Source organism: Protopterus annectens, chromosome 15.part0 (genome assembly GCF_019279795.1).
Source record: "Protopterus annectens isolate FY-2018-M chromosome 15.part0, PAN1.0, whole genome shotgun sequence".
NCBI lineage: Eukaryota > Metazoa > Chordata > Ceratodontiformes > Protopteridae > Protopterus > Protopterus annectens.
The window spans coordinates 477,966,354-477,987,334 of NC_056749.1; the positions used below are offsets into that span (position 1 = coordinate 477,966,354).

The window sequence follows — 20,981 nt, forward strand, 5'->3', positions numbered from 1 at the left end:
GCTCCTAAATTCTTCATTTTATCATGTCCTCATAAGTATGAATATTGCTGAACCAATTCATATGTGGATACATAATTTACCACTACTGCCTTTGTTTTAGCTTCATTAATTTTGTACACTGTAATGTCCCTTTCTGGTTCTGGTTTTGTCAGGTATAAAATAATGCCATCTGCAAACAGAGAGAGCCTTTCTTGACTAACATACCAATTATATCCTTGAATTTCTGACTCCCTTATTTTCTTTGCCTGTGGTTCTAAATATAGTGCAAATAACAAAGGGAAGAGAGGACACCCCTACCTGGTTCCTCTACTCAAGAAGAGATTATGAGAGAGGACCCCACCCACTTTAATTTTTTTCTCCAATCCCCCATATATTCTCCGAATCAACCTTATAATATTATCAGGGAATGCAAATGCTTCCATTGGTCTGCTCATAAAGTCACAGCTTACTCTGTCAAATGCTTTCCTTGCATCAAGACCCACCAACAACAGTGGTATTTTCTCACATTCCGCTTCCCCCTGATCATTAGTGTTCTGTTAATGTTCCAAAAACGAAAAAACAAAAAACAAACTGTAGAAATCACAAAAAAAAAAGCCAGAGTGCAAGCAGAACTCTTATTTAATAAAATACAGTGAAGCGCTTTTAGTTTGTAAAATAACAAACTTCATCAGACTGTTTTTAGTCTAATGAAGTTTGTTATTTTACAAATGAAAACACTTCACTGTATTTTATTAAATAAGAGTTCTGCTTGCATTCTGGCCGTTGTTCTGTTAATGTTGTCAAATATTTGCTCCCCTCCACAAAACTGCATCACTTTTGACATTCTTTTAGCCATTATAGACAAAAACACCTAATAACCATGGCAAACACTTTATAATCATGGTTTAGTGTTAAAACGGGGCTGTGTGAAGCTGAATCTGATGGATCTTTACCCTCTTTAGGTATTACAGCTACAACCACTTTCTTCCACGATGTTGGTACTTCTCCTCCTCTTAAAATATTTTTAGGCAAATCCTTCCAGATCTTTATCAATTTTTTTCACCTCCTAACTTCCAAACTTTCACAGGAATACCATCTATTTCTGGGGACTTTCCTATAGATTTGTTATACATCACCATTTTTATTTCATCTCCTCCTATCCTAACTGTTAGTAATTGAGCCTTCTCTACCTCTAGCATTGACATATTTAATTCTTCTATAAACATTTCCATTTGTACCTTTTCTTGATTTCCATATTTCTCGGCTTTATACAGACTTTCATATAGTTTCCGAAATATTTCTAATACTACTACAGGATCCCTTGTTATCTTCCTTGTTATAGGATTTCTAAGGTTGGTGACAGCACTTTCTACTTCTGTTGCCTGAGTCGTTGTACTAAAAGTTTTTGTGCTCTAGAGTTATTATCAAAAAACAGTTGCTTAACAGCAATCTTTCTAAATCCATGCATATTATCAAGGTAATCCCTTATTTTCTGTTTAGCATTCTGCAGTTGCTCATCTTTTTATTCTGTGAAATTCCCCCTAATTTGCAATACTTTAACATTTGTAAGTCACTCTAAATAATTCTTGTTACCTCTTAACTGTATCTGTCCTTCTTTTATTTCCACCCTATTTTAAACTACACTTTAATTTATCCCACTCCTAAGCTATATTTTCAGTAGAAATTTTTCCTGAATACTTTCCACTACCCATTCCTTAAATTCCTCTCTTTTCAACAGATAGATGGGAAAGTGCCAGTGTCTCATTTTTATTTAATTTCCCTGTGTTTTTATTTAGTTATTATTGGTGCATAATCTGAAATAGTTATTTGGTGTGTATCATGACCTTCAATTAAATGCACATGTTCCTGTGAAATGTAAATTCTGTCTAGCCTAGCCCAGTTTTTATATATTAGGGAATAATATATAAATTCACTCCAAAATCCTAGTACTAAATTCAAATCTTACATGCCAAATATTTTCATAAATTTCTTGAAATATATACCCTCCTTTATTGTATTTTACCTTCTGGATCCCCCATACACATCTTCACTGTTGTAAATCAAGTTCCATGTCCCACCTATATTAATATTCCTTGCTAAAAGCTGATTATTTCTCCCAGAATTTTCTTAAGCTCCATTAATGTAGGTTTAGGTGGAATATAAATACATGCCAGTGTAATACTCCTCCCTTGCCAGTAGCCCCTTAGTACTACAAATCTGCCATTTGTATCTTTTTTTCCTTGTCTATTACAATTGGAGCTCCTCTCGCAATTAATAAAAGTACTCCTGTTTTCCTCTGCCCCATGTATTCCACTGAATAACCATCCTGAAAACCTTTCTTTATCAAATTTACATGTTAATTTCTTTCCAAGCATGTATCCTGTAGCATAGCTATTTACACTCTACATTTTTTAAAATAGTTCAGTACTCTTTCTTTTTTGCATTTATCTGGGAGATCAGCATTGAAAGACATTATAGAAAGCATCATATTCTTGAGCAGTTATTATTCCCACCTTATATATATATATATATATATATATATATATATAACAGCTTTTTTGTTTAATGTTCAGTTCCAGCTATTGTGTTATATGCATGTACTGTTGTCACATCTCACAGAAGTTTTTGTTTTATTGAAAACCCTCAAAGAAAATTACACACACGCACAATACCCCCCTAAAACCTATTAACTTATTAATAACACACAACACTATGTACACCTTCAAATATTGAAGTTTGACCCTCCTAGTAGGAACAGATGTTCCAGTATGACAGCCACATACACAGACTCAAGCTAACCTAAAAGAAAGGTTGCCCATGCTAAGATGCATGGTATAGCCTATATGTGCTCTCTGGGTTGGTTTTATATTTATAGCTCTCTCAGCTGGGAAAACACTTGAATGATTTCAGAAAACATTTTCTCCAAGCCATTTCTCTCATATCAGATTAACTGGAAACATGAGAACCAGACAGTAAACAAAAATGTTAACTAGAAAAAAAGCCTTATAATATTCAATATTCTTTTTCATTTACTTCCTTTCTCTTAAAAGTTTTAATGACCTTAGCCCAATCATTCCCCTATACAAGAACAAGAAAAAGTACATTAATTTTTCTTTTGTCAAGTTCTTTTAACCAGAGCTCCAGAAGGGAGAAAGAAACAAAAGAAATATCAGGAGTACCTATTTATATTAGTATCCCCATTACATTTAAAAATAACTGAAAAAAAAAATGTTATTGCAAAGAAAAGCATTCACTATTTAAGTAGTAGTCTTAAGAAAAAAATGTTTTACTTGCATTTAACTTTCTCCCTCCTCTTCCCCTCTCCTAAGTATTTTTCCAAACATGAATGACATGAAGTAGGGCATATACTTTTGAGTCCACTATGAGTTTAACAAAGTCCGTGAAAGTCCAATATTTCCAGATTTTCTTGTTCTATTCCTGTTCATCTCCATCTCCCAAACACTGTGTCTGCTTCTTTTATAAACATACTAGAGATTCTCTTAGTCATCTCTTGTGCTTTTTCCCTCTCTCAAGCATTTTCCATTGAAACACTGGAAAAGGTTTCACTGGCATAGTCTGTCTGTGATCTTTATTACCAGGAGACAAGAAGCAGAATTTCCTTCCATTTCACAGCTCACTTTTTGTTGGACAAACTTTTGTATTTCTTCCTTAGCATGTACTTCATGAAAAAATTATTTTGTTCCTCCACGGAAAAATACATGAAGATAGCTGGGTACAGCAGTGTGAAACATATGTCTGCTTTTTGACATTTCCTGAATAATAGAATAAATGTACTTCTCTTCTGCCTGGTGTACAATGAGTAGTCATTCTCCACACTCTGCTGTCTCCACTTTTAGTACATTGTACTTCTGCCACAGTTTTGTCAGAATCAACTCCATCTGCTGGTAAGATTGCATCCTTACTATTAAAGGTCTAGGTTGTTTTCTCATAGCCAGGGCTGGAGCATACACATGATGTGCCCTTTCAATTAATTCCTCCTGTGGAATACCAATCCAGTTGCTTATTTGTGCTTTCATAAAATTAATACAGTCTGTTCCTTCCAGCTTGTTGGGTACAGCAGAAAATCTCAGGTTTTCCATACATGCTCTGTCCTCTAATTTTATTATTTTTTGAAACCTCTCTTCTTGTGCAATCTCATATTCAGCCGGCCTTTTTTTTTTTCATTTCAACCTCCGGGTTTTGCAGTTTTAACACCTTATATATCTGTTTAAAGTTTCTTATATTTTTTTCCAGCCTTTTTTTTGTTTGAATTGATATATTCCATCAGTGTTTCATTTATTTTATTCAGGTCTATGTGCAGTTGCCTTATAATTTTCATCTAGGTTACTGGAAGTCGTGTCTGGAGCTTGCACTACATTTTGCTGAACAATTACAGTACTTTTCCCAGTCAGTGTTTTTTCGTCACCTTTTGTAGCTGATTTTCCTTCAGGTCCTCCATATTTCTTTTTTCTTGGCATCCAGGCAGTGCACTTCCAGCCAGTTACTGAAATTTACCCAGAAATCTAGGTCCACTGGCCTTCTCTGCTAAGTTTCTGTTTTCACACTGGGAGAGCTAGAATTAAGCTGTTCCTCAATGTGCTGCCATCTTGGAAGTCCACTTAATTTTCTCTCTTGTCAGCATGATCCTGTGGTTCTCCGAACTCCTGGATCCAGTGCCTTCAGATACAGAACTGTTGGGCTAACTTAGCTTTTGTTGGATCTGATGCATTCCTTTGACCCTATGGTTCCAGTGCTGTTGCTGTTTTTCTTTTTTATTTGTTATTCTCTCTACCATACCCTCAAGAAGTCTTAGTAGTATAACAGAAAGTATACTCCCCTTTGGAGTTGTTTACCCAGATCTTATTTGCCGCTTCAGCTGCGAGGTGTCGTTTCTACTGGCTCAGGCTTGTATAAGTTTTAATTTTATCTGTTTTTGTCAGATTAGTACTTTTTAGGGAGTTTATTGTTATTTTTGTTGTAGTCTATAACTCGTGGGGTTAAGTTTTTTGTGTAGTCCTTCCCTTAGAACTCATTTAAATTAGAGAGTTCTCCCCCTCCCTCTCCCCCACCCCTATCCCTTCTTGTAGGTTAGCGGTTTGTTTAGGCTTTTCCTTATATCTGCATTAGGTAGCCAATTAAGTTAGAGGCTTCCTAGTTTAAAAAAAAAAAAATGTTTTCACCCTTAGCTGTAGTGTGTTCTTGTTTTTAGTGTTAGTGCTATTTTGTTATCGCTGTTTGGCATGTAGGACAATAAATCAGTGTTGTAACTTGACAACTTTTTCTGGTCATGTCCAAAGAATCCAAGGTGTCTGGATTCAAGAAGTGTGACTCATGCTGTCAGAAAATGTCTCTGACAGATGGGCACACTTCTTGCGTCTATTGCTTAGGCGCAGTGCACCTGCAGGACTCTTGTTCTGTCTGTCATGCATTTAACCCAAGAGTTCTGCAGGAGCGCAAAAATAAGCTTATTCTGAGAGGTCTTCTTAAGCCCCAGGATTCACCGGCCAAGGCTCAGCCTGTGAAATCTCCTAAACCAACCAAATTGTCGGCTCCCAGCTCACAGCCATCATTGGTCCAATCCTTACCTGTTACTTCGGTTCCGGCCAGAGCTGAGGAGACTATCTCCCCGTCGGCTCCACCTGTGCCTTCGGAGCCATCATGGAGCCAAAAGAGGCCGAGGTCCCCTTCTCTAGAGTCCATTCATTCGGCTCCTCGGTCTCCCTACTGCAGAGTGTCCACAGTCACAGATCTTCCCACTCCTCTTGGTCCTCTAGGCTTTCGGATCACGACGTGGAGAGGGTGGTCAGTAGGTTGTTGAAGTCGCAGGCACTTGCCAAGATGTTGTCCAGCCCTCCTCAACAGGTGTTGGCTCCGTCCACTTCTATCGATATTCCTTCTCCGACTCCATTGAGCTCGGAGACGGAGTTTGTTGGGGTTCGAGTCGTGGAACCGTCGGCTCCGATAACGATTTCTCCTTCGGTTCCATTGTCTGCTCTGATCCCCTCAATGGTACCGTCTGTCGAGGGATCTGGGCACCGAGACTCCCTCGTCGGCTCTGAGGGGGCGAGTGGCATCGGACCCTTGTCCGACCCCGTTCTTCCTCTTGGGGCATCGACGCAGGTGAGCTCGGCTCCTACATCGGCCTCAGAGCCGTTTCCCTCGGTGCGGAGGAGGATTCCGATTTCCTCAGAACCGGAGCCTTCTCTGCACCGTGGCAGAGATGCCTTCGATGTCATGAGGAGTGTGCTGGCCTCTGAGTCAGCTCCACGTTTGACCCCACCGGCTCCATCCCCTGTAGTGCCTACGTCAACCTCTGCCTCTCCTCCAGACCTCAAACGTGGGGAACCGGCACTCCAGGACACCCCATTGGGTGTTTCCTCTTCTTCCGAGGCCTCCCCGATCACTCAGAGGAGCCCCCTCGGAAGAAGAAGAAGTGCAAGAGGAAGCACATTGACTCCTCTGTCTGTCACTTCGGATACGGATTTTGATGAATCGGAAGGGTCCTCGAGATGCCCTCTGAAGATGTTTCCTTTTCGGACATCCTAGAAATGCTTAAGCAGAGGGGGAACTGGAATTCCCCTAGCCCCTACCGAGGACGAATCTGTATTCCTGGATGTGTTTGGTTCCCGACCTTCCACCTCTTGGGTTTCTCTGTCTTTCGATCCACTCATGTCAGTAGTGGCTTGAAGGGCTTGGTCAGCCCCGGATACAGTGGAACCAACCCCGTGGAGACCCGGCAAGTTTATCACCGCACCCCTGGATAAGCAGTTCCTTACTAAGGGTGTTCCTGTGGATGCCATGTTGGTAGCAGCAGCCACTAAGCAGGAGTTAGTGGAAACTTCTTCGTCTGTCCATCCTCCTAACAAGGAGTCCAGGACCATGGATAGATACAGGAAGGGGATGTTTGCTTCAGAAACCTTTTCCATGAGGTCACTGAATTACTTATGCCATTTTACCTGGCTTCAGAGGGATCTCCTGAAAGAGCTCGGAGATACCTTTCAGGATCCATCAGCTGAAGGGGCTCAAGCTAAAGTGGCCTCTCAGCTGGCGACCCTTAATTCTGTAGTCAACTCCTCCATGAGGTTCATTTCCTATGCAGCCAGTGGTGCGAGTAGAGCCGCAGGTACAGGCGTAGCCCTTAGGAGACACGCATGGATGCGGCTGTGTAATTTTGCAGAACCCTTTAGAGCGTCGTTCACCAACACTCCCTTTGATGATTCCTTTCTCTTTGGACCACAGGTGAAAGACACTCTGACTAGGTGTGAGCAGGAAGGCAAGACTCTCTCTGCCATGCAAGTCCATTTTTCCACTCCTTCCAGACCATACCCCAAGGGTCAGAAGAGTGGAAAAATGTGGTTTTGGAAATCCCAGGGAGTTTCGCCTGACACATGTAGTGATTTTTCCTCCAGGGGCAGAGGAGGAAACAACAACAACAGATGCTTCCCTCGTGGCAGAGGGGGTCCGCAGAACCAGGGCAGCAGAGAATCCTTCTCTGAGAAGCCCTTCCAGCATCCCTGAAGGGTTGTCCGGCTGCCCGCCTCTGGAGGCAGTCGGGGGAAGACTTTCACTGTACCCAAATGCCTGTCAAAACCTAATGCAAGACAAATGGGTACATTCAGTCATATCCGGAAGTTACAAAATTCCCTTCTTTCAACCCCCTTTACAGTCGAGCAAGTCCCTTCCAGATGTTCCACCCAATCTGAGGGACCAAGCAGTCATAGAAATTTCAAAACTGCTAAAAAAAAGGAGTCATCCAGGAAGTCCCAGCAGACCAACATGGATCCGGAACTTACTCAAGTTTCTTTTTGGTACCAAAAAAGACAAGGGACTGGAGACTGATTTGGATCTCAGCAGACTAAACAAGTCTGTTCAAAGAACAAAGTTTCAGATGTTCATGCTATAGTCCATTCTACCCTTTCTGGGTCAGGACAGTTGGATGTGCTCCATAGATCTCCAGGATGCATACTATCACATCAAAATGGACAGGCGCTCCAGGAGGTTCCTTTGCTTCTGGCTGGGAGCCAGTCATTACCAGTTCAGTGCTCTGACATTTGGTCTCACCACAGCACCCAGGGTGTTCAACAAATGTATGGCAGTGATCACGACTCACCTGAGGCATCGAGGATTCCAGGTGTTTCCATATCTAGACGACTGTCTCCTTACTGCTACTACCAGGCATCAACTCCTTCAAGCCAGGGACTATACAATTTCAATTTGCTCCCAGCTAGGCATTATTATAAATTTCGGAAAATCTGCCTTTTTGCCCTGTCAATCTATTACCTATATAGGAGCAGACTTAGATACAAGGAGTATGGCCGCAAGGCTACCGCCAGACAGGGTGTCCACAATTCGCCAGCAAGTTCAAATCCTCATGCAGTACAAATGGGTACAAGTCAGGTACGTCCTTCAAACTCTGGGTTCTATGGCAGCGGCAATTCTTCTGATACCTCTGGCCCACTTTCACATGAGAATCCTTCAGTGGCTTCTATTCACACAGTGGTCCTTTCAACAGCTCCCCATGTTTCACATGATTATGATTACAGAAACATGCAAAAGGCACCTTTCCTGGTGGATGGTCTCCCCACTAGTGTCTCAGGGCAGACCATTCATTCAGCCCACTCCGGTTGCCACAGTGACCACGGATGCCTCACTGATAGGGTGGGGGGGCATTATCAGGGTAGGACAGTCCAAGGCACTTGGCGACCTCACGAGTAGCATCTGCACATAAACGTCTTAGAAATGAGAGCCGTGCTCCTAGCGTTGCAAGCTCTTCAGGACTCTCTCCCTTCTAGGACCATTGCAATTCAAACGGACAACATGTCAGTGGTGTGGCACATTAACAAGCAGGGCGGAACCAGGTCCTACCCCCTATGTCGAGAAGCCCTCAGACTCTGGCAGTGGGTAGTCTCCTCCCAACGATTTATGATTGCGACGCACATCCCTGGGAGGTCCAACCTCATTGCGAACAGGCTCAGCAGAGCTATTTTCATGCCTCACGAGTGGTCTCTGAATCAGGTAGTTGTGGATCTGATCTTCCACAAGTGGGAACAGCCTTGCTGCGATCTTTTTGCCACCCCCTTCAACAGCAAATGCAACAACTACTTCTCCCTTCTTCTGCTTCCCGGTCACTCTCCCAGAGACGCTCTAGTCCACGATTAGCCTCAGGGACTTCTTTTTGCCTTCCCTCCATTTCCTCTCATACCCAAGCTCATACAGAAAGCTATCCCGTTGGGTTGCAAAATGATCCTCATTGCCCCTACTGGCCTCGACAGATATGGTTCCCATTCCTGCACCGTTACCTTCTCAAGCAGCCCTGGACTCTGGATCCTATTCCAGATCTGCTGATTCATCAATCAGGAGAGCTCCATCAATCCCTCCAAACACTCCAGCTCACAGCTTGGTTGATCCACTTCCAACCCTAGCCAGGCTTCCCAGCATTTCCCCAGCCGTTCGTGAGATTATTGTCTCCTCTCACGAGTACGCTACCAGGAAGACTTATGCTAGCAAATGGAAATGCTTCTCTTATTGGGCAGAGGCTAGGGAAATAGATTCCTTTTCAGCCCCAGTTCACGAAATCTTGGAGTTCCTAGCAGAACTTTTTCATTCTGGGTAGCTTCTGCTACAATCAGGGTTTAACTGGTGGCCATCTCTAACTTTCATGTTGGGTTTTCTAATTTAAATATTATGTCTCATAAGCTGTGTAAAGCTTTTCTCAGAGGGGCCACTCTCCTTAGGCCCCCAGTGAGAGATCCCCCTCCTCCTCCTTGGGACCTTAATTTGGTACTAACCTCCTTGATTATGCCCCCTTTTGAACCGGCAGCATCCTGCTCCATTAAGTTTCTATCTTGGAAAACTCTCTTTCTGGTAGCTTTTACTTCAACCAGACGTGTCTCTGAACTTCAGGCACTAAGCGTTCGTCCTCCGTACTTAGTTTTTCATAAGGACAGGGTTGCTCTCAGGACTGATCTCTCCTTCCTTCCGAAAGTCTGCTCAGAAAATAATCTAAACCAATCTATAGACCTCCCTGTGCTTTTTCCTAATCACACCAACAAGGCAGAATACAAATTACACCAATTGGATGTTCATAGACAATTGCGTTTTTACCTGCATAGAACGAAGGATATAAGGAAGTCGGACCAACTTTTTCTTTCCTATGCTAAGGGCAAACAAGGTCTCCCAGTTTCCAAAGTGACCTTATCCAGGTGGTTGTGTCACATCATTACCTTCATCTGTCAACTAAGAAACAAAGAGTTGTCTATCAAACTGAAAGGTCATTCTACTAGGGCTTTGGCCACCTCTGTAGCCTTTCATTCTAGGTTGCCCATGGACTCTATCTGTGCCGCTGCTACGTGGGAAAATCCTCATACCTTTATTTCTCATTACAAGTTGGATTTGGTCTCCAGGAGTAGAGCTAATTTTGGTTCCACTGTTCTGAAGAGGCTGTTCCAATGAGCCGCCCAGGATCTTAGGTGCTAGGGACGCTGTCCCAACAAGCAAGAAACGAAGGCCAGATAGACAACTTAACATAAAGAAGTTATGTACCTACCATAACGTTCAATGTTAGTTGTCTTCATCTCGCCTTCTTTATTGCATCCCCCCCCCATCCCCCTGTCCTATTGGACCGAGAGGAGTTCAGATTTCACTGGCTGAGTGTTCTCTGGGTTGTTTTCTCTACTGACTTAGAGTATATGACAGGTATGCTCAATTTTATGCTTGGAAGGGTTCATTAGATAGCTATAGCTAGTTAGTTATTTCAAACGAGATCTGGGTAAACTAGCGCTAGGTATCATGGGATAAGGGGTAGCCTCGAGCCAGTAAACAGCTCTCGAGCTGTTGAAGATGGCCAAGTCGGAGCCGAGGATCGAGATGAAGACAACTAACATGGAATGTTATGGTAGGTACATAACTTCTTTTTATGGATTATCAAAATAATAGCGTTAGAAGCTACAGAAATGTATCTTAGTCATTTTGCAATGGGACTATGTGTATGTGTACTTGATTCAGAAATGCACAAATGAGAAATTCAGAAATTTGTTTTTAAATGGGATTAGTTTTTGACTGCTTGTTTTCCATGATTGCCGTTGTCTAATTCTGGTGCACCCACCTTTTAAATGTAAAATTGCAAGTAGTCTCACTTGTAACATTATTCTGCTTAAGCACTGTTGGTAAGAAAGTCACAATATGGAGTTCTGAAATGTTTATTTATGTTTGATTTCTAGGGCCACCTGGACTGAAGGGATTGAGAGGTGATGCGGGGTCCCCAGGTCCTGCTGGCATGAAAGGTCTTCCGGGTTTTCCAGGATTTGCAGGTGTTCCAGGACAAAGAGGACTGCCAGGTCAGACTGGCTCTCCTGGACAGAATGGACTGCTTGGTAGTCCTGGAGCAAAAGGTGTGTATACTAAGTACTGAAAGAGAACACAGTTTTGTTTACATCTGAGGCAGCATAAATTAAAAATAAATGCATAAAAATAAGTCAGGGAATGTGTCAATATTAGATGAAATCATTACAGATGTGATAAAGATGCTGGGTGTGTTAGGGGAGAAATGGTTTCTGAGGGTACTCAGCACAGTATGGAGAGCAAAGCATATCCCACGTGACTGGACAATAAGCATTCTAGTGTCATTAAAGAAGAACAAAGAAGATATTTGCAACTGCAAGTAGTACAGAAATACCAAACTCATATTATATTTCTTTAACATGCTGATGAGGGCGACTGATAAATATGCAGATACCACAGTGTACAACTGGAGGGGAGCAGTTTAGATTCAGTTCAGGATGCAGTACAACTGTTCCAGTGTTTGCAGTGAGATAGATAATGGAGAAGAAACTAGAGCTGAGAAATAAGTCCAGTCTGACATTCCTCAACTTGTAGAAGGCATCCAACAAGATAGCTAGAAAACTGATTTAGGCAGTCTTGCAGTGGTTTGAAGTCCTAGAAACATTGGTAGAATTAATACAAGGTATGTACAAGGACCCATTGACATAAGTTTGAACAGTTCTGGAACTCACAGAGTAGGTGGGGGTTTCAGCGAGTGTGGGTGTGCATCAAGGTTCAATTCTAAGTCTTGTTAATATTGGTGATGGACTATGTCAACAAACAGATCAATAAAGCTTCTGTATGCAGACAGTGTGGCATTATAATTAATCTCCAAAAGTGTGGGGGATTGGAATGCAAAACTGAAGGCACACTGGATGCAAATGAGTACAGACAAGACAGTTGTCATGGCAACAAATGGAGGAAATCAAAAGAAGTTGAAATTGTGATAGAAGAAAAGTATTGGAACAGGTTAACAGCCTCAAGTGCATGTGAGGTGCCGTCAACTGGCGTAACATGTCAGTGGTAAAATATAGTAGAAGAATGTCAAAGAAGCTGGAAAACACGGTATAGAAAGCAATGCTGTGACCTGTGCTTCTATATAGTACAGAAACCTTGGCAGTGAAGACACGGCTGCTGAGTAAGGTTGAGATGGTACAGATTAAGTGCCTGAGTCAGTGCCTGAGTCAGGTAATAGAATGGAAATTGTGGGACAGCTGAATAACTGAGGGCATCCTGGCAGAACCCAAAGTATCCCCAACCGCATTGAAGATCAAGGAGAAAAGATAGCAGTGGTCTAGTCATATTTGCAGGGAAGCAGAAGATGGCTTGGTAAAGCAGATTTTGGATATTCAGGAAGAAGGCAAGAGAAGCTGAAAACATCCAGTAAAGGAATGGATGGATTGCATGAGGAAAAAAAATACAACAGGCAAGCATGGTTGTTGAAAAGGCTAGGAAAATTATTCTGAATCAAGAGAGGTGGCTACAGTTGACACAACACCCCAACTTCATGAAAAATTGGAAAATGGGAGGTTGATTATGACTGTATTCTTTACAAGGGTACTTGCATTAATACATTTCAAAACTACTTTAGTTATACTTTTACATGTCTCATATTTACACATATTACTGCCTGGTGTTCAAAGATTCTAGCAGTGTTTATTTACATATTTACAGTAGGTGAAACATTGTATTCATCAGTAAGGCTGCACACTGCTGGCTATGGTATGTTCTTTAGTACAACAGTTTAGACATAGTATCCGTAGATCTAATATTGCTCCCTATAACAGTTGCACTTTATATTTGCTAGCAAGGCAAGCTTTGGAAGTCTTTTGAAAATGAGTTTATTTGCTAGCTTTTTTGCATTTGTCTGATGGATTATGCCATGCAGCAGTGGAAGTTATGTATTTTGCTATCTCTTTTGTTGCTGTGGCCTCTGTAGAGTGTCTAGACTTCTAAGTTTATACTGTGGATTTCTGAGTAGTTTTTTTTTTTTTTTAGTATTCATTTAATAGTTTATAGGTTAGTGTATTCACTATTATACCATGAGAACATCGCAAACCAGACAAACGTGCATGCTGATTGGCTAATCCAACCAGCGTGCACATAGTAAATCCTACAAGAAACAAAGCAAAAAGTCCGGTCGCTAAATATCATGCGGCGACAGCAAATAAACAGTAAAGTAAAGTAAATTTAATACCCAAAACACACAACAATTTAACGAAAACACAGAAAACTAACCAATTTCCATACTACACTCCTCATTCCCTCACCTCGAACACTAAAAATAAAAGTCATGCAGTCGCCAATACATCACACACACACTACATAACCACCACTTATAACACAATAAAACCAAGCATTCTCATAAAACCATTCACTTACCTATATTCCCTACAATACCTATACACAGACAACTCCAAAATGTAAATACTAAAAACACCACACATCCCTCAAAGTCAAAACACACACCATACCGAACGTCCACATCAGCATACATCTAATAAAAGCATACAACACCACCATCTAGTGACCAAATAGTAAAAGTACATATTTTAAAAATTAATAGAAATTAAAACTACACCACATTTCAACATACCTATAACTACTAAAATATAACTACACGTTATAAACTTCTACACTGCTTAAACTGTATTATACCAAGCACCACCTAGCCCTTTCCTAACATTTCCTGAAAACTAAAAATAACATGTATTTAAATTAAAACAGAAATAAACAATAAACACAAACTGAAAGTGTGGACTATTTTATCTCACAAAAGTGGAAGAATACAAAAAAAGCAAACAAAACATAAATAACAACAATGCAAACATAATACAAAACAAACTAACACCATGGTATAATAATATGGATTTACCCCGGTTGTCTTTGTTTGGTCCTCAGGCTTCCTCGACCAAACCACACCAACCATGGGTAAATCCAGCATTACCCACACCCAGGCGTGGGTTATTGCTATAATAAATAACAGATAAGTAAGTAAATAATTTATGGTTGCACAGCTAAAGAGAAAAAAAGAAAAAGCTAAAGCACATTTAACCATTGCCAGCCCAAAAACAGAAACTGCAGTGGTAGTAATTCCTTATAAGGAACAGTAGTCCTAGAGAGACTTATAAGAGAATGAAATTTGACAAGTTGAAACTACATTGTTTTAACATTAAGTCAAAGGAAGGGAAGCCATCAACGTTGTGTATGTATGTGGAGCACATGAAATTAGCAGTGCACATTTAAAAATAATTAATACAGGAATTGGATGTATTTAAGATAAAATGTAAACCAAGTAAAAAAGGATGATGAGAAGTAATAGGAGAATGTATTGTATACAGCTCAGCAAGCTCCTGCCTGGTGCCCTGCAGAGTTCTACAGCAGCAAACAGACAAAAGAGAGACTTTGGAGTGATTATCATTTTTCTGCATTTTCTTGCTGCCTTTAGCTAATTCCACCTAAAACGCTGATTTTCTAGAGTTTCTGTGATTTAAAAAGCTTGTTTCAGCTACATATCGTACTTATTGTACTGCCTGCACTTTAACAAAGTCGTGTTTTTGTTTAAATTACATGTTAACTGTTGTAGGCTACACACTCAAGCCATTTCTGTGTATTTAAAGTGTTTTTTTTATTGTATCTGTTTATTTTCTGAGAGAAAAAAACAAAATAAAACAAAAAAAAATACTTGTTTTCCCACCTTTCTAAGCTACTATAATCCATTTTTCAGGTTAGTGCTGAATTCAGGGCTGTGTTACAATTTCTGTGTTTGCCCATACCTTACTTGGATAGAAGGAAGTTTCTCTGTTCACTCTGAGAGAGGGAGCTTTGAGCAGCCTATCTGTTCTTGGAGGAGTGGTTTCAGCCCAGAAATTAGTAGATGTTCTTCATCTCACATTGCTGCAGTCCTTACACTTGGGTATACCGCTGTCCTCGGTCGGCCCGAATACCAAAGTATATGGCTGACGTCGGTCAAGGCGCATTAATCTGACGCCAGGACGTCAGGGTATAAATGCGCATGACCGACGTCATATCCTCAGTCTTTTTTGCCGCGTGGTCCGATGCAGAAGCAACGTTGCGAGTGCGGGTTGGCGTCCTGAGATTTTCCGAAATCGGAGTTTCAGACCGAATCAAAGTTGGCTAAGTACCCGTTGGGAATATTTTGGTTTTTCTTGCCTCAGTATTTTACGGATGTCAGAAAAAGTGAATAACTGTATTTCTTGTGGGAAGCAGATACCACATAGGGATTACCATAACTTGTGTATACCTTGTTTAGGGCCAGAGCACGACGTTGTTGGGTGTCCCTCTTGTGCTAGGTTTAACAAACGTACTATAAAGAGGAGATTAGATTGTGCCAGGTTGGTTTTCGGGAAGCGGTGCAGCTACAAAATGCCGTCGGATGCTCCGTCGAAAAAGCGCAAGGATAAAGGAACTAGGCCTAGGTTAGAAGAACCGTCCGTCCCGGACGTCGGTTCTTTAGAAGGCTCGGTAGAGCCGGAGGTTCGGACAGAAGTTTCTTTAGAGTCCCAGGGAGAGACTTTATTATTACAGGATGTGTCCTCTCAGGAGGTAGGCCAGGCTGAAGGGGCTTCTCAGGTAACTGTCCTCCCCTCCCTGCCTAAGGTGGTTAGGCCTTCCCCTACTGTTCCCAAGGCTTCTTCCAGAGGCAGGCCAGGTTTAGCTTCAGCAGGTGGCACTCCTAGTACTTCAGGCCCTGTGCCCAAGAGACATATGCTTAAGATGGCTGAAGATTTAATTACTCTGATTAGGGGTTCTATGCCCCCTCCTGACAAGAGGCCTAGGGTGGAACCTGAATTTGGGAGTTTTGAGCAGGATTCTGATGCTTCCGAGTCTTCGGCTGAAGATTTGCAGGAGTTTTCTCCTTATTCTGATTCTGATGTGGATGACACTACTCCTACTGCTTCTCCTCCTGAGGATTTTTCATTTTCAGAGACTCTACATTCCATGAGGGAACATTTTAAATGGGAAGGTCAGGATTTCTCTGATTCCAGGAAAAGACTTAGGGAATTTTTGTTTTTACCCCAGCATAGGCCTTTAGCTATACCTCCTGTTCTTACTGTGGTGGAGGATGTTTTTACAGAGGCTTCTCTTAATCCTGATTCTTTACCTCCCGCTCCTGTTAAGCCGGACAGGTATTATAGGGTGCCTGAAGCTCATAAGTATCTTTTTAAAAGCCCTAGGGCGGACCCAGAGACTGTTTCTCAGGGACCTAAAGGGGTTAAGGCTTCTGTTGTTAAAAATCCGGTCCCTCCGGATAAAGAGGCAAGGGCTTTGGACAGATGGGGAAAGAAAGTTTACACTTCTTCCACTTTAGCCATGAGGGCTTTGAATTGCCAATTCCACATGCTGAGATATCAAAACTATCTTCTTTCACAATTAAAGTCTAAGGTAGATGCTCTGGCAGAAGGTATTGAATGTAAGGAGTTACAAGATTTAGTACATGTTTCTGAACAGGTGGGTAAGCATTCCTTACAATGTGGTTTTGATGCTGTGCAGGCCTCTTCGAGGGTGGCTGCCAGTTCTGTTCAGGCACGCCTGGCTAAGGGATCAGAATTTAGCTGAGCATGTTAAGACAAGGATCTTGGATGCTCCTTTGCAATCTGATGTGTTGTTTGGTTCTCCTGTTGAAGCAGTTTTAAAGAAAATGGAAGACAAAGCTAAGTCTATGCACACTGTTAAAGATTTTTTACAGGTTCAGCCTCCAAAGTTTAGTAGAAATTGGCCAACCAAGGGGTGGACATATCCTTCTTATGATTCCCAGTCTAGGGGTAGGTCTAGGCGTGGTAGGGGCAGAGCTCAGGGCTCTTTTAGATCTAGAACAGGGGGTTCACCTGCACAGTCTTCCGGTGAGGGCAGGGGTCAGCCCTTTCAGACAGACCCAATGACCTACCTTTTCAACTGCCAGAACCTTCCCGTCTGGCAGCACCTTTGGGAGGAAGACTGGCACTTTTCAAGGAAAACTGGAGTTTAATTACCCAAGACAGATGGGTATTGGATATCATTCACCACGGTTACAGGTTTTATTTCCATACCCTGCCCCCTTTCAAAGGCATGCCAGACATTCCTCCTCAACACAGACTAGAAGCTTACAGGCAAATTTCTCTGTTACTCCAGATAGGGGCCATACAACCGGTGCCTATGCCAGAAAGGGGCCTAGGATTTTATTCTCGCCTATTCCTAGTGCCAAAAAGGGGAACACGTGGAGACCAATTTTGGATTTATCTATCCTCAACACCTTTCTGGACATACCCAAGTTCAAGATGCTGACATTACAACAGCTTTTACCTCTGCTGGGCAAAGATCACTGGATGGTAACTTTGGATCTCAAGGAGGCTTATCTTCATGTTCCTATCACACTAAGTTGCAGGAAGTATCTGCGTTTTCGAGCTGGAAATTCTCATTATCAGTTCTCTGCATTGCCCTTTGGCTTATCTACTGCCCAGAGTATTCACAAAGTTCTGGCTCCAGTGATAGCTTTCTTCAGATTGAGAGGAATACAGATCTACCCTTATTTGGACGATTGCCTGATTCTGGCTCAAGGGAAGGACGAGCTTCTTCAGCATTTGAAATATGTGATAGCAGTGCTAAGATGCCTGGGGTATTCTGTGAACGAAACAAAGTCCAGTCTAGTACCCTCTCAAGACATGTGCTTTCTGGGTGTGAGACTGAATACAGCAACCCAGATGGCTTTTGACCCCGGACAAACAAAAGAATCTTTCCCTTTACTTCCAACAACTATCACATCAGTCCGGGCTGACTGCAAGGACAGTCCTTCAAGCCTTAGGGTTCATGGCATCTTGTATTCTGGTGCTTCCCAATGCCAAACTGCATATGAGGAAGCTACAATGGTATCTCAAAAATGTATGGACACAGCACTGCCAGGATCTGGACACTGTCATTCAAATAATACCTTGCATTCAAAAGGAATTTTTGTGGTGGGCTCAGCAATGTCACCTAAACAAGGGACTTTCTGTGACCCGGCCAGAGGCGAATCAGATTCTAACAACAGATGCCTCAGACAAAGCTTGGGGAGCTCATCTCAATGGAAAGTGGATACAGGACAAGTGGCCTGTCAGACTACAGCATCTACATATCAACTTGAAGGAGATGTTGGCAGTTCAGTTTGCATTAATGGCTTTCAAGGATTTACTTCTCCCAGGACAGCTGCTGATTCTAACAGACAACACAACTGTCATGTGGTACATCAACAAACAAGGGGGAACACATTCTTACCCTCTATGCAGACAAGCAATGATTTTGTGGGACACTGCTCTCAGTTTACAACTAAATCTTCAGGCAAGGTTTCTGCCGGGAGTGCAGAACTCCTTAGCAGATGTGTTAAGCAGACAAATCATGGATCCCCACGAGTGGCAATTGGATCTTCATGTATTTCAGCAGTTGACAGTGTCATGGGGAACTCCAGACATAGATCTGTTCGCTTCTCCTCTAAACCACCAGCTGCCAAAGTTTTGCACGAAAAGGATTCATCACGCAGCTTGGAAAGTGGATGCTCTTTCTTTCAGTTGGAAAAATCTTCATGTGTATGCCTTTCCGCCTCTTCCTCTCCTCCCAAAGGTACTTCTAAAGGTCAGACAGGACAAACCAAGAATGATCCTAATAGCTCCAGATTGGCCTCGACAGCACTGGTACCCATTACTGAGAAGTCTGGTAAGGAAACTGCCTTGGCCCTTGCCTTTGATTCCACATCTGTTGTCCCAAAAGGACGGTCATCTACTCAATATCAAGCTTCACTCTCTTCATCTCACAGCATGGCATATCCTGTTTTGACCCATAGCAGGGCTCAACTTCCTCAACAAGTTCTGAATGTGATTATGGAAGCTAGAAGACCTAGTACAAGGAAAGTGTATGCAGACAAATGGAAGAGATTTTTATTTTGGAGTACAGCAAAGGATTTGGATGTTTCTGAGCCTAATTTGAGTGTGGCTCTTCAATATCTTACTGAATTATTGGACAAAGGTTTGTCTTTCTCTTCCATTAAGATTCATGCTGCAGCAATTTCAGCTCACTATGACTGTGATCCACCATTGTTTTCTCATCCTTTGTTCAAGCAATTTCTTAGAGGGGCAAAGAACATAAGACCCAGAGCTCCTACTCCTGCTTGGGACCTCAATTTTGTGTTGGAAAAACTCACTCTACAACCTTTTGAGCCTGCAGCTACTGCTGAGTTGAAATATTTGTCATGGAAGACTGCTTTTTTGTTGGCCATTACCTCTGCAAGAAGGGTTTCTGAATTGCAGGCCCTTATGGTTGAGCCTTTCTTGATTTTCCATAAGGATAGGGTATCTTTACGTACTAATCCTTCCTTTATGCCTAAGGTGGTTTCTAGTGTGTCTTTAAACCAAACTATTCATTTACCTACCTTTTATGCAGACCCCCAAAATAAGGGGGAAAAGATTTTGCATACTTTAGATGTACACAGGCAGTTACGCTATTATTTAAACAGGACTAAGGATTTCAGGCAGTCTCAGCAGTTGTTTGTTTCTTTTGCTTTGTGTTCTCAGGGCAAGCCTGTGTCAAAACAAACTATTTCTAAGTGGATTGGGTTTTGCATTGCTTTTGTTATTCCCATCATGGCAAGGAGATTCCAACAGGGATTAGACCTCATTCCACTAGGGCTACTGCCACTTCTACAGCTTTTCTAAGGTGGCAACTAAGGATATTTTGGAGGCAGCTACTTGGAGTTCAGTACATACTTTCTCTAAACATTACCACCTTCCTCTCTACTCTAAATCTAGGGCTGGTTTTGCCACTGCTATTTTACAGGGCATTTTGGCAGCTCCTGCTTCTCTATGATTTGCCATCCTCCCTTACCTCTGCTTTGGGAATCTACCCAAGTGTAAGGACTGCAGCAATGTGAGATGAAGAACATAGTACAGTTTTGTACCTACCATAAATGTGGATGTTCGAAGATCCACATTGCTGCAGTCCAACCTCCCTCCTTCCCTCTGTGTTTAGGGGTGGTTGTGTGAATAGGGTTGTTCTTTAGTATATTTGTAAAAGTTGTACATAGTTTGGTTGCAGGGGTGTTTAGTGTTTGGTGGTTTTTTGATTTTACCCTTACCTGTTTAGGGTCTTCTGACATCTGGGGCAAGAAAAGACTGAGGATATGACGTCGGTCATGCGCATTTATACCCTGACGTCCTGGCGTCAGATTAATGCGCCTTGACCGACGTCAGCCATATACTTTGGTATTCGGGCCGACCGAGGACAGCGGTATACCCAAGTGTAAGGACTGCAGCAATGTGGATCTTCGAACATCCACATTTATGGTAGGTACAAAACTGTACTTTTATTGGCTATTTTGGGCTAATTTCTATCTCATTCATTTCCCTGCTATAAAACCTGCATTTGTGAGGTTTTTGGGCTAGTGTACAGCCCAGCAAGCTCCTGCCTGGTGCACTGCAGAGTTCTACAGCAGCAGAGAGACAAAAAGAGACTTTGGAGTGATTAAGTATCATTTTTCTGCATTTTCTTGCTGCCTTTAGCTAATTCTGCCTAAAACGCCGATTTTCTAGAGTTTCTGTGATTTAAGAAGCCTGTTTCAGCTACATATTGTACTTATTTTACTTTAACAGTCATTTTTGTGTTTAAATTGCCTGTTTAACTGTTGTAAGCTACACACTCAAGTGTGATAGCAATTTCTG

General features: G+C 42.0%; 1 protein-coding gene across 3 annotated transcripts in view; it reads left to right on the top strand.

Moving 5' to 3' along the window:
• The window catches only part of COL4A6 (collagen type IV alpha 6 chain), a 4,024,271-nt gene that overhangs the window by 3,112,449 nt on the left and 890,841 nt on the right, over positions 1–20,981 (top strand). For all 3 annotated transcript variants that reach the window (XM_044057202.1, XM_044057203.1, XM_044057204.1), the window contains one exon: positions 11,199–11,369. In XM_044057202.1, coding sequence (XP_043913137.1) covers positions 11,199–11,369 — 171 coding nt within the window. The remainder of the gene's footprint in view (positions 1–11,198; positions 11,370–20,981) is intronic.